The 12,712-nt window shown below is 38.8% G+C and overlaps 1 protein-coding gene across 1 annotated transcript in view; it reads right to left on the bottom strand.

Moving 5' to 3' along the window:
• ANO2 (anoctamin 2) overlaps positions 1-12,712 on the bottom strand; it is a 532,091-nt gene that overhangs the window by 385,155 nt on the left and 134,224 nt on the right. Inside the window, exons 4-5 of the mRNA XM_056799271.1 lie at positions 6,021-6,075; positions 1,031-1,082 (exon numbers count right to left, since the gene is read on the bottom strand). Coding sequence (XP_056655249.1) covers positions 1,031-1,082; positions 6,021-6,075 — 107 coding nt within the window. The remainder of the gene's footprint in view (positions 1-1,030; positions 1,083-6,020; positions 6,076-12,712) is intronic.

Below are 12,712 nucleotides of genomic sequence, written 5' to 3'. Positions count from 1 at the left end.
GAATGGAAAGGGAACTTAATAGGTTCATTAAGGTTGAAGGAAAATTCTCAATCATCTAGCTTCCTTCAAGGCTTAAATTACATAACACCTCCCATGGGGAGCCTTTTCTAATATTCCAACACAGAGCAAAGTATGTTTCACATTGACTCAATAAATGGATTTGATTGAATCTAGTCCAACTCACTCATTTTGCAGATGAGAAAACTGACAGCCAGAGAGATAAAATGATATGCCCAGATTCATAAATTGTACATAGAAGATCTGGGATTTAGACTCAGGTCCTCCAGCTCAAAATCCATGGTTCTTTCCATGGAAGCCCAGTACTTGCCATTTGAGCTAGAAGACTTCTAAGGTGTCTAGAAGCTCTTGTCATTGCTATTGTCATTCAGCCATTTCAAAAGGTCCAAATCTTTATGATACCATTTAGGGTTTTCTTGGCAAAGATCCTGGAGTGATTTGCCATTTCATTCATCATTCTGTTAAGATTCTTTAATTTGCACACGCACATTCTTATTCTGCTACCATCTCTGTTTTCTCAGTCAACATCAGGTTTAATATAATACCACAGACTTCAAGTGACCAGAGACCCAGAACTGTATCTGTCTAAAATGTTTCTTATCACCTGCCTGACACTATTAGAAAACAGATGACTGTCAAATAGCCTTTGAAGTTATTGACAGCAATAGTGAGCAAAAGGTGAGGATAGGTAAAGGTGGAGGTAAACAAAGAGAGAAGCAAAAGCAACTGTACCAGGATAAGAATTTGAGGAAGGGACAAGGGCCAGGGGAGCAGGGCCCCCCTGCAGGGATGGTATGACAGCTGGTCTTTTGAGAGAAAGCCTGTGCTTTCTCAGCCCGTGCTGAAGCACCCATCTGTGTTTGTGTGTGGGTTGAGAGGGGCACAGGAGGGGTTGTTTGTTTTGTTTTTCTTTTTTTCCCCACCAACTGAGTTGTTGAAAGAACAGTATTTGGCCACCTTGGCGGCTCCATCAGCACTCTCATCCAAGTGATGCTTAGCAAGTAGTACTTACCCATCGTGTTGTTGGCTCGAGAACAGGATGTGCGTTTCAAGATTTCATGCACCTAAAGAAAAAAGAGGGGGAAACCATGAGACTAATTATCATGTCCCTGGGCAACATACGGATTTGAGCAACACTCTCTAGAGATTAGGGAAAGGGGCCTGATGAAGAGAGCAGGAGGAGTGGGGAGAAGAATATGAATGCATTTTGACTAAGCTAAGGGAAAAGCCAAGCATATGTTGAACTCATGTACTGCACGCCAAACCCAATCAAACTTGAGTCCTTCGAGAGAACAAAGAATTTAATTCCCCCACACATTCTCTTCCCTCCACTCTACCTGGGAACCAATACATAAAATACAGCATGCTGTCACCCATGAATATACCATTCTCTGGGATTATAATGGTAACCTCTTAAAAACTCCTTCTAGTTCCACTCAACAGGTAAACACAGTGAATACCTAAAAAGGTCCCCAAAGTGGCTAAAGCAATGAATCATCTCTGAGGAGTGAAAAGGACATCTTCAGGTAGAAAACTTAATGAGAAGAAAGATACTTCAGCAGAGAACTGACTTCTCCATCACTCATGCTTGTTAATCCTGGCATAACAGCCATATCTACACAATGTGTGTATACACATATATATACATATATAAATAAGTTTTTGCTCTCTTGACAGTTTTCTGGTGTTAATTCTATCTTGCCAGTTAGACAGAAAGCTCCTTGAGGACAGGGAGTATGACATATTTCTTGAATAGCCTCCACAGCACCCACAACAAAGAGGTGAGAATATAGTAGGAACCTAGGAGGTAGGATGCCATAAAATGCACATGTCAAGGATTAGAAATTCAAAATAAATACTATTTATGTACCACATCCTAAGTCCTGAAGGAGATATAAATTTCACTTTAGGCATGGGAGCTTGTGATTTTCATTTTCAGTCATTTGTCAGTTGTATCTGACCCTTTTGTTATCCCATTTGGTTTTTTCTTGGCAAAGATCCATTTCCTTCTTCAGCTTATTTGAAAAATGAAGAAACTGAACCAAACAGGATTAAGTGACTTGACCAGGGCCTCACAACTAATAAGTGTCTGAGGCTGAATTTGAACTCAAGTCTTCCAGGTTCAGTGCTCTATTCACTGTGCCACCTAGGTATCACTTGTAATTTAGAAAGGACCGAAAGATCATAGTACTGGAAGTGAACCTAGAAACCTATCTAGTCCAACCATCTCCCTACAGGTCAAATGTGGCAGAGCTGGGATTTGAACATCTGACTCCAATTCTATAATACTTTTAACTGAACCATATGACCTCTCAAGAGAAGGTAGATAGCCCTAAAATGCTACCTTTTTGAGATTTGCATGAAATCTGTAATTATGAGTAGAAGAGAGGAAGGATTTTAGTGTTTTCCACATTATAAATCTGTTATTTTGGACTAATGAGTTAACAGAAAAAGGTTGCCTCTGAGAGAGGCAGACAGGTGGCACCATAATGCACAAAGCTCAAGGTCTGACATTGGGAAGACCTAAGTTCAAATCCAGCATCAAATCCTTACTAGCTGTGTAACCTTGGGCAAAATCATTTCATCTCTCCCCCACTTCAATTTCTTCATTTATAAAATAAAGATAATAACAGCACCTACCAATTAGGGTTGTTGTGAGGATAAAACAAGGTGATAACTATAAAGCACTGAGCACAGAGCCTAGACCATTGTAGGAGCTATATAAAGGTTTATTCCCGTCCCCACCTCCCAAAGGTTGCCTTTGGGAAGAAACAATGCAAATTTGGCTGATGGATGACCATTTGGAGGGGTATGAAGATGGATGTTTATGTCTCTCTGCCAGGTTTCTCTAAATGGCACTGAAAATTGTTGTGGGATAAACATCTGGCTCACCCTGACCCATACAAAGCAAAGGGTACAGATAGGACAAGTAGATCCATCTTTCTATTTGGGCCACACAACAGACAATTAGGGCTGGAGCATATCCTAATGCCTTGCAGAAGAGTCTGTGTCCCGTGGTAGGGTGAGGCGGGTCTGTGGGATAGGGCTAATGAATGAGCAGAACTTTGTCATTCCAACACCACTCACATCTTCTCTTCTAGCCCCAGAATTAGAGGGAGTAGTACATAAATAACTTCCAGGAGAAGTGGATCCAGTAGCCTTAAATACTGTTTGCAATACAAGGCAGTACTTAAAACAGTGATAATAATTAGGAACAGTATTTATGTGGGATTTGATTATTTTACAAGCATTTTGCAATTATCAGTTAATCCCCCTTAACACTCTATAACTACCACCCTCTAACCCAAGAGGCATGGAACTCAACTATGGAGAGATTTAAGTTGTTTGCAATAACACCAAACCAACTGAGGGGAAAATATGTGCTTCTTGTCATATGTTGTCTGTTATCTACTTGGGCTTTCATACTTTTGTTCTTTTATTTCTTCTACTTCAAGTGATTATTAATAAATCTTGTAAAATATACTTGGAGTTATTGGATATTAATTTTAATCTTACACATAGGAACAAAAAAGAAATTCCTATAAAATAAGCTATTTTTCTGACAAAACTAGTGTGATCTTTGTTGTTGTTATTCACTCATTTCAAGCATGTCTGACTCTTTGTGAACTCATGTAGCATTTTCTTAGCCAAGATACTGGAGTTGTTTGCCATTTCATCCTTAAGCTTATTTGACAGATGAAGAAACTGAAGCAAAGAAGGTTAAGTGACTTGCCCAGGGTCACACAACCAGTAAGTGTCTAAGATCAGAATTGAACTCAGGAAAATGTATCTTCCTGACTCCAAGCCCAGAACTCAATTCACTGCCCCTCCTAGTTGTGTTTCTAAGTGAATTCTAGGTATACTCTTGGGATAACACATCTCAAGTCATTATAAAACTCTTGAATGAAAAAGCACTAAGTGGACAGCTGTTTTCATTTTCTTGACTATAAGCATACCTAAAATTTATACTATTATAAGCAGGCAAGAGTCTAGTTCTTTCTTCTGACTATAAAGAGCCTTTATAATCTTGTCATATCATGTCTTAGTTTCTCTATCTGTAGAATGAGGGCATTAGGATAGATGACCTCTATGGTTCCTTCTAACTTGTTTTCTTACCTTGTTCTCTCCACTGGAGCTACTCCTCCACATCCTCCCCAAAGGAAAACTAGACTCTGCCCCTCGAGCCACCTAAAGCTTTGATAGGCCAGCTTTGGCTCTATTGGGATTGACAATACTTCCTCATCATCCCCATATCACACCCAGGTCTAAGAGTACCTCTCTTCCTTCCACTCACTCTAATTTCCAGTTCCCATTGTTGTATTACCTTCCTCCATCAGATTGCAAGCTCCTTGAAGGCAAGGACTGTCTCACTTTTCTCTTTATCTCTAGCACTTAGTATTGTCTGGCACATAGTAAGTACTTAACAAACCTTTTCCCTAAATCTTTTCTCTAAACTTTAGGCTCGAGAAAGTAATATTCTATTGTGGTCCTCAGTCAAGTGTTTATGTGTCTCACTACTCTAACAAATAGGAATGTCTTTCAGGTACCTGAACCTCAGTCTCTGAAACATCATCTCTTTTCCATCTAGATCCATGGATCTCCTTTCCAAGTGCTCAAAGGAAATACATTTCTAAATTCACTCAATGGCAATAGGCAATTTCATGCTACCCCTAGGCTTTCTTTCTGTCTCTGCCTCTTGGAAAGATTAATTCTTAGAGCAAATGAAAGCAGAGGAGTCAACAAACAGAAAACTATACCTCTTCTAACTCAGTTAAAGTTGTATCCCTTAATGGGAACCATGAAAACAAATGTTTAGTGGAGATTCCATTAACAGACTCAAGTATTCTGTGGAACTATATGAAAAGAAAAGAGATGCTTGTCATACTAAAAGAGCTTTGGTGAAAGCAATATCTACACAATTAGCTTTCTATAGAGTAGGCTGGCTCTTGCTCTTAGATTAATTTATTTTCTGGGGCTTCCCATGATACAAATGTCCAAGTGCCCCCTTACAAAGGAGACAAAAGGGAGGCAGAGGATGAGGGCAAGAGTCTTGTACATTGTACAATGACACTGGTCACTGATTAAAGAATGGCTAAAGAAGTCATAGTACATAAATGTAATAGAATATTACTATGCTACAAGAAATTATAAGTATGATGAATATAAGAATTACAGGAAATCAGGTGAACTGAAACAAAGTGATTTAAGAAGAACGAGGAAAAATATAATATAAGGACTACGGCAATATTAATAGAAAGAACAACAAAATAATTGAAAATGGAGTGCTGCAAAATTATAATGCCCAAGCTTGACTCCAAAGAAGATGGATAGCAAATATCTTCCCACCTTTCTTGCAGTGGTGGAAGACTAACTAACTACCTATGCCAAACTTTTCCCAAAGTGTTAGGTTTTTTCCTTTTAAAAAATAAGTGATTACCTGTGACAGATCGTAGAGAGGGATGCATTAGGAAATTTAGGTGTTGTAAAAAGCTATTTTTTAAAAAAGGCTATTAATAAAGTATTTTAATAGTACTCTATTAATAATAAAGTATTTTATTTATTAATAATAAAGTATTTTAATAGTACTCTAATGAAAGTATGAAGACCTGGGTTCTTGTCCTAGCAGTTACTGCTGATTATTATGTGGCCTTGGCCAAGTTACTTCAAGCCTCTGAGTCATGGGTTCCAAATGTGTGAAATAAAGGATGGACTCAGACTAACTTCAAGATCCCTGACTGACTTTGGGACCATCCAATACTCTATAAGTCCACCATTATCAAAATGACATAGGGATGAATATGCAAAGGGAAAGCTTGCCTCCCAAACTATCAGGCATGGGGAAAGTTTGTTTGCCATCTCTTTGCCATTGGGATTTACCTCACTGTTGCTTGGCAACACCTAAGCAAATAATGTGAGAGTCAGCAGGTAGAACCAAGCCAGGTGCTCTTTTCTGCCTCACCGCCCACCCCATTCATCTGCCAGCCACACTTCTGTTTACTTACAATGCGGCTCCTGGTAGCATTGTCAAAGAAGGTATCCTTGTCCTGGATGTTGTACCTGAGGACACCAAGAAAAGTGATTATGAACTTCTTCCCCAGACTACATAATGTCACAACATGTACTCTATGGCTGGGTCATGGTCAGGCAGAATCACAGGAGCTCAGTGTTAGAAAGACCTTCAGAGGCTATCTAGGCTTACCTGCAACTAATTCGTCATCTCTTCCATGACATCAATCAATCAATATTATTAAATATCTACTATAGATTTAGGCATTGTACTAGGACCTGGGGATCCAAGAACAAAGAAAAAGATAATCCCTTCTTGCAATGAGATTACACTCTAATGAGTAAAAGGAAAAAGCATATAAAAACTATAATCAGCTTAAACGTGAAGTGAATATGAATAAATACAAAGTAATTAAATACAAAATAGTACAGGAACTAGCATGGCAAGGGGTGAGGGAGGTCAGAAAAACTTCATGCAGAAGGCAGTACCTCAGCAGCATCTTGAAAGAAGGTGGAGATAAGGAAGGAGTTTGGTTCTAGGTATGGGGTCAGTCAAACAAAAATATGAGGATGGGAGACACAATGTCATGTATAAGGAATACAAAAATGGTTAGCTTGGCTATATTTCAAAATGCAGGGAGGGGAGTAATGTCCAAGGAGACTAGAAAAAATAGATTAGAGCCTGGTGATGTAAAGCTTTAAAAATTAACAGAGGATTTCTGTTTTGTCCTAGGGGCCCCAGGAAACCACTAGAGTCATGCAATCCAATTTACGCTTCAGGAAAATCACATTGATAATAGTGTGCAAGAAGGACTTAAATGGGGAGAGGCTGGAAGTGGAGGGACACATTACGAGACTGCTGCGATAATCTGGGTGAGAAATGATGTGGGCCTGAACTCCATGGTAGCTGTGTGATGGAGAAAAAGGATCAGATACAAGAGATGGTTAAGGTTATAATGCAAAGATTGGCAAATGAGAGAATATTAAAAAAGAGTTAGGAGGGCAGTTGGGTGGCTGAGTGGATTGAGAGTCAGGCCTAGAGATGGGATGTCCTGGGTTTATATCTGACCTCAGATTGCCTAGCTGTGTGACCCTGGGCAAGTCACTTAACCCCCATTGCCTAGCCCTAACTACTCTTCTGCCTTGGAACCAATACATAGTATTGATTCTGAGATGGAAAGTAAATGGGAGGGAGAGAGAGGGGAAGAGAAGCGATAAGGGAGGGAGAAATAGAGAGATAGAGACAGAGAGAAGAGTTCAAGATAATGTCAAAACTATTAACCTCAGACATTGGAATACTGGTGATGCCTTTGACAGAAGTAGAAAAGTTTGGGGAAATAGAGAGTTTCAGAGATAAATATTAAGTTCATATGTTGAGCTCAAGATGCCTCCACCAAGATATATAGTTGAAATGTCCAATGGACATTTGGTAGCATCAAACTGACAGAGAGGGATGGAGGGAAATGAGGGAAGGACAGGAAAAGAGAGATAGATCTAGAAGCAATATGCATAGAGATGGTTAAATAGGAGCTGATGAGGTTTCCAAGAATGATAGTAGAGGGAGAAGAGAAGAGAGTCCAGGAAAGTACCTTGGAGTACAATGGATGAAGGTGTGATGTGTAGGATAATCCAGCAAAATGGACAAGAAGTGATAAGACTAGGAAATGTGATCAGACTGTGAATCAGGAGAACATGTTATCATGAAAAACCCAGAGACAAAATAGACAAGGGAGACAGTAGTCAGCTGGGTCAAATGCAACAAAAGGATCTGGAAGTATTTGTATTTGGACTGAGAAAAGAACATCAGATTTAGTAATTAAGAGATTATGGATAGCTTTAAAAAAAAAAAAAAACCTTACCTTCCAACTTTAAATCAGTATTGTGTATTGGTTCCAAGGTAGAAGAACAGTAAGGGCTGGACAGTGGAGATTAAGTGACTTGTCCAGGGTCACACAGCTAGGTAATGTCTAAGAACAGATTTGATCTCAGGACTTTCTGACTCTAACTGAAAATCAGATATTTGTTCAATGGTCTATAGACCTCCCTGGTAATCCCTGGACATGTACAACTGTGGTTTATTTACCCTGAGTCTTCAACCTGACTACACTCTGTCCTGGAAATTGTTCATCTTCCTTGGGGAAGATTATCAGGTCTAGATCTCAGACCCTGATCTGACAGAATTATAATGCAGTCAAATGAAAGGCAAAGTGACTAAAGCCTCAGAGTTCCAATGAACCATTAGAATGGAAGAGCTTAGAATGACAAGACTCAGATCTAAGGACTGGCTCTGATACTTACCAAATGAGGGAATTTGGGTTAAGGTAGTATAACCTCTCCAAGGATCTACTTCCTCCTCAGCCCAACGGGGATGGTAATACAGGACAGTTGTAAGCATCCAGTGAGACAATGATCCTTAAAGGACTTTGTAAACCAAAAAGCTCAACACAAATGTAAAGCCTTGGTTACTATCACTCAAAATATCCTGAACACATATGCCATAGCCCTACTATGTCTCAAGAATAATCTTGTGTTGATCTTTGGTCTACATATCATGTCTACATTTTAGAGTTGAGGCTTCTGTTTTACAGGAAGCATATGTGTACTCTCTGTGTTGCAGACATTTATTTATCACAAGTAATATCTTTAATAATGTTTTCTAGAAGTTTTCTAGGTAATTACATCAAGTTTAGTGACCTGTGATATAAAGCTAGGAGGAGCAGCAGATATAGTAAATGACAAAATCAAGATGAATTCATCAAATTCTCACCACCTAAGACTATATGTCAGTCATCCTATTAGCTACTGGAGATAGAAAGATAAGGAAACTGTGTCTTCCCTCAAAGAGTATACATTCTACAGGTGAAGACAGCAGAGATATAAAGATATCATAATCAGCACAGCTAGCTATCGCAGTGGACAGAGCACTGGGCCAGGTGTCAAAAAGACTCATTTTCCTGAGTTAAAATTTGACCTTAGACATTTACTAGCAGTGTAACCCTGGGCAAGCCAAGGGCAAGCAAAAAGTCCGTTTGCTCCAGTTTCCTCATCTGTAAAATTATCTGGAGAAGGAGATGGCCATCTACTCTAGTATCTCTTCCAAGAAAACCCCAAATTAAGTCATGAAGAGTTGGACACAACTGAACAACAACAAAAAGGTAATGAGAAATAGATGCTATAGAGCTAGAAATGACAAATTTTGGCAACTGAGTAATCACAATATGGAGGGAAAGGGAGAGAGAGAAATTAAGAATAATACTGAGGCTATGAATCTGATAGCCTGCAATGATGGGAAGTTGGAAAAGAAAAGGGTTTAGAGAGAAAATTTCTGTTGTGTCCTTGTTGAGTGTAAGATGGGGAAAGACCTATAAATATTTATAGCAACTGTTTTTTGTGGTGAAAAAGAATTAGAAACTGAAAGGATATATGCCACTCAGGTGATTTTGGATAATTAACTTCTGCGAATCTCAACTTTTTCATCTATAAAACGAGGGAGTTTAAGATGAATCCTAATGGATCAAACTCTGACTATCATTCATTACAGACCTAAATTTTATGATAATCTAATTCTGTAATTTAAATCAGTATCCTACAACATTCCCAGTGAATGAGAACATAGTTCATAGAACACAGCACTCTAGACCTACTCATGCAGTAGATGAAACATTGCCCTTCTCAAAGTAATCAACTCTTCTAGACTGACTATTATCTGGACCACAAAAGGGATCTTATTTAGATGGCAACTATGAGATGTTTCATCACAAATCAATCGCTCAACAAATAAATATGTTTGGAACAATCACCATTGAACAAAGGAAAGAGAAATGAGTTAGAAAGTAAGAGAATTGGATTCTGCCCTGGTCACATCCTCATGATATAATGGGAAAACATTGAAATGAAAGGCTGAGATTATAGCTCGGGCTCTGCCACTTAGTACCACTGTGGCACTGGATAGCTCATTCTCCCTAAATTATAACATCCTGATGTCACTATCATTGGTTATTTCCATTGTCATGCCTCCCACTCTTGTTCCTATCCTTTTTTCAATCTGGCTTCCAACAACATCAAGCTACCAATGACCTCAACTGCTAAATTCAGTAGATGCCTCCACTGAACAGAAACACAGGAGGCTTAGAAGGTCCAAGTATTTAGAACTTCAGACAAGAGCAGATGATATTACTCCTATTTTGGCAGGCCTTGCCAAATTTCAATTACTTTCAGAGACTAAACAGCAAGGCCTGCCCACACTGGATATATGTTCTACCTGAGTTAAAGAGGAATCACTGACTAACATTCTGAATAAAAATTCAGTAGGAGGAAATCTTGTCTGTGGGTAAGTAAACGCTCATCAATAGTATCTGCCTTCAGGCAGCTGGAGTCAGGAGGACCTGGGTTCAAATTAGGCCTCAGACACTTTCTAGCTATGTGATCCTAAGCAAGTCTCTTAACCACCATTGCCCTAGCCCTTGCTGCTCTTCTGTCTTAGAACTGATACTAAGACAGAAAATAATGATTTAAAAAACATAGGAGTGGTAGGATTCAGGCCCTTCTCTCTATACCATGTCAAAGTAAAATTCCTTCAACCTAAATCCCTCCTCTGCCATTTGTCTACTAACTGAAATCTCTAAGAAAGAACTTTATCCTATTAATTTTAGACTCTGGTTTCTAGTAAAGTCAAAGGCTACTACCTAGAATCTAAAATTTTGGATTTTTTTTTCTCCTTTGTCTGTCATATTGGCACCCTGAGAAACCACTACCTTGGATTCCTTTCCTTCCAACTGGTGGCTCCTTCCCCCAGAACACAATTTTTTAAAAGACCTCAGCCATTTTGTCCATGCCAATGTTGTCCCTATGCTCTTTCTCCCTAACTGATTTCCAGATCCTTTTTATATATCATCTACCCCCAGTAACACATAAACTCCTTGAGAGTAGGGTTTGTCTTCCTTGTATTTGCAACCACAATGTTTCTCACCATGACTTGCACCTAGTAGGCATTTAATAAATACCTTATCTATCTATCTAATACCCCTAGAGGGTGACAGCTAAGCTGTTTTCACTGATTTAAGATCATATAAATGAGGGCGCTGAAAGGAGATTTTGATAAGGAATGCTGGAAAAGATCATGAGTTGGCTGGCTGCCTGGAGGGAGGGTCAGTTACTGAGAATGGACAGAGCAATAAGGAGGGAGGCTGAAGAACTCATCACAAACCATCTTCTTCACAAGTTTTTCAGATTTGTAAGGTATCCTAAGGGTAAAAAATGTATCTAGATGGAATAATCGCATCTAAGTATAGAAGCATAGAACTTCAGAACTGCAAGGGACCTAAAAGAGCATCTCATCTAATCCTCTAATTTTACAAATTAGGAAACTAAAGCCCAGAGATGTTTTATGATTAAAACAAAAGCATCCTTCTAAAAGAAATAGATGAACCAAGATGAATTCAGTCATTCAACAAGTATTTATTTACTTCATGTACTAAATCTACGGTTATATTGATTACTGTGCTGTCCTGAAGATACAGACAAAAAGAAATCAACATTCTATTAAAATGTAAGAAAAATAATATGTATGCAGAGAATGAAATACAAAGTAGTTTCTGGGAGGAGAGAATGCTAGCAAGTAGGAGTATTAGGATGGGCTTCATATTGAAGCTGACATCAGAATTAGACCATGAATAAAACCTGGGATTCCATGAGATGAAAGTAAGGAGAGAGTGCATTCCAGGCATGGAGGGAGGATGTCCTAACCAAAGTCACAGACATGAGCTGGAAAGTTATGTACAATGAACAGCAAGAATGCCATTTTGGCTGAAACAAAGTGGATGAAGATGTATTATAAGCAGAGAAAGTTATGCTGAAGAACAGATTGTAAAGGATTTTTAAAACTATACTAAAGAATTAGTATTTTATCCTTGAGCCAAGAGGTAGCCACTAGAGCCTTAGAAGTAAGGAGAATAATATAGTTAGACTTAAAGTTTAGGAACTTTGTTTTGGCAGGTATGTTGGGCAGGGAGAAGAGGAAGGGTAGATTTGAGAGGAGAAAGAGTAGAAGCAGTTAAGAGGATATCACAATAGATCCAAGTGAAGGATGATAAAAGTCTGAATCAGGGGATAGTTATGTGGGTGGATATAAGATATATTGTGAAAATAACAAGATATGACAATTGATTGGATAAATTCTATGGTCTCTTTTAGCCTTATTATTATCTATTATTCTGAAGGTGTTTGAGGAGAAATGTAATGGTGATTGGGGAGCTCTTTGACAAATCTGATAAGTTTATGGGAAAATTAGCCTTGTTTAGAATATTGATTATCTATACCTCTCTCTATGGGACATGTTCATTAGGCCATTGTTAAGAGGACCAAAATCAACACCTATTTAAGTTTCAATGACTGTTGTGATCTAGAAAGTATTTGGTTGACTGGAACTTCTTAGAATGATGGAATTTTATCAGAGGATTCACTGTCCTGAGTACATCCATGAAAGTGAGGGTGACATGTTAGTGGTGGGAAAAGCCTTTTCTCTTAAAGCCTTTCTTCTAACATGTGTGCATAACAGATTTTCCTACTTCACATGGAACCTACAGCTACTTGCCCACAATTTTATGAGCCCAAGTCAAAGACAAGAGACCAAAGAGATGACCTCTCCATCCTGAGATAGCAGTAGTCAGAGCAATGGTGCACAATTGAG

The sequence above is a fragment of the Monodelphis domestica genome, chromosome 5 (assembly GCF_027887165.1).
Source record: "Monodelphis domestica isolate mMonDom1 chromosome 5, mMonDom1.pri, whole genome shotgun sequence".
NCBI lineage: Eukaryota > Metazoa > Chordata > Mammalia > Didelphimorphia > Didelphidae > Monodelphis > Monodelphis domestica.
This window is presented reverse-complemented; position numbering and strand designations above follow the sequence as displayed.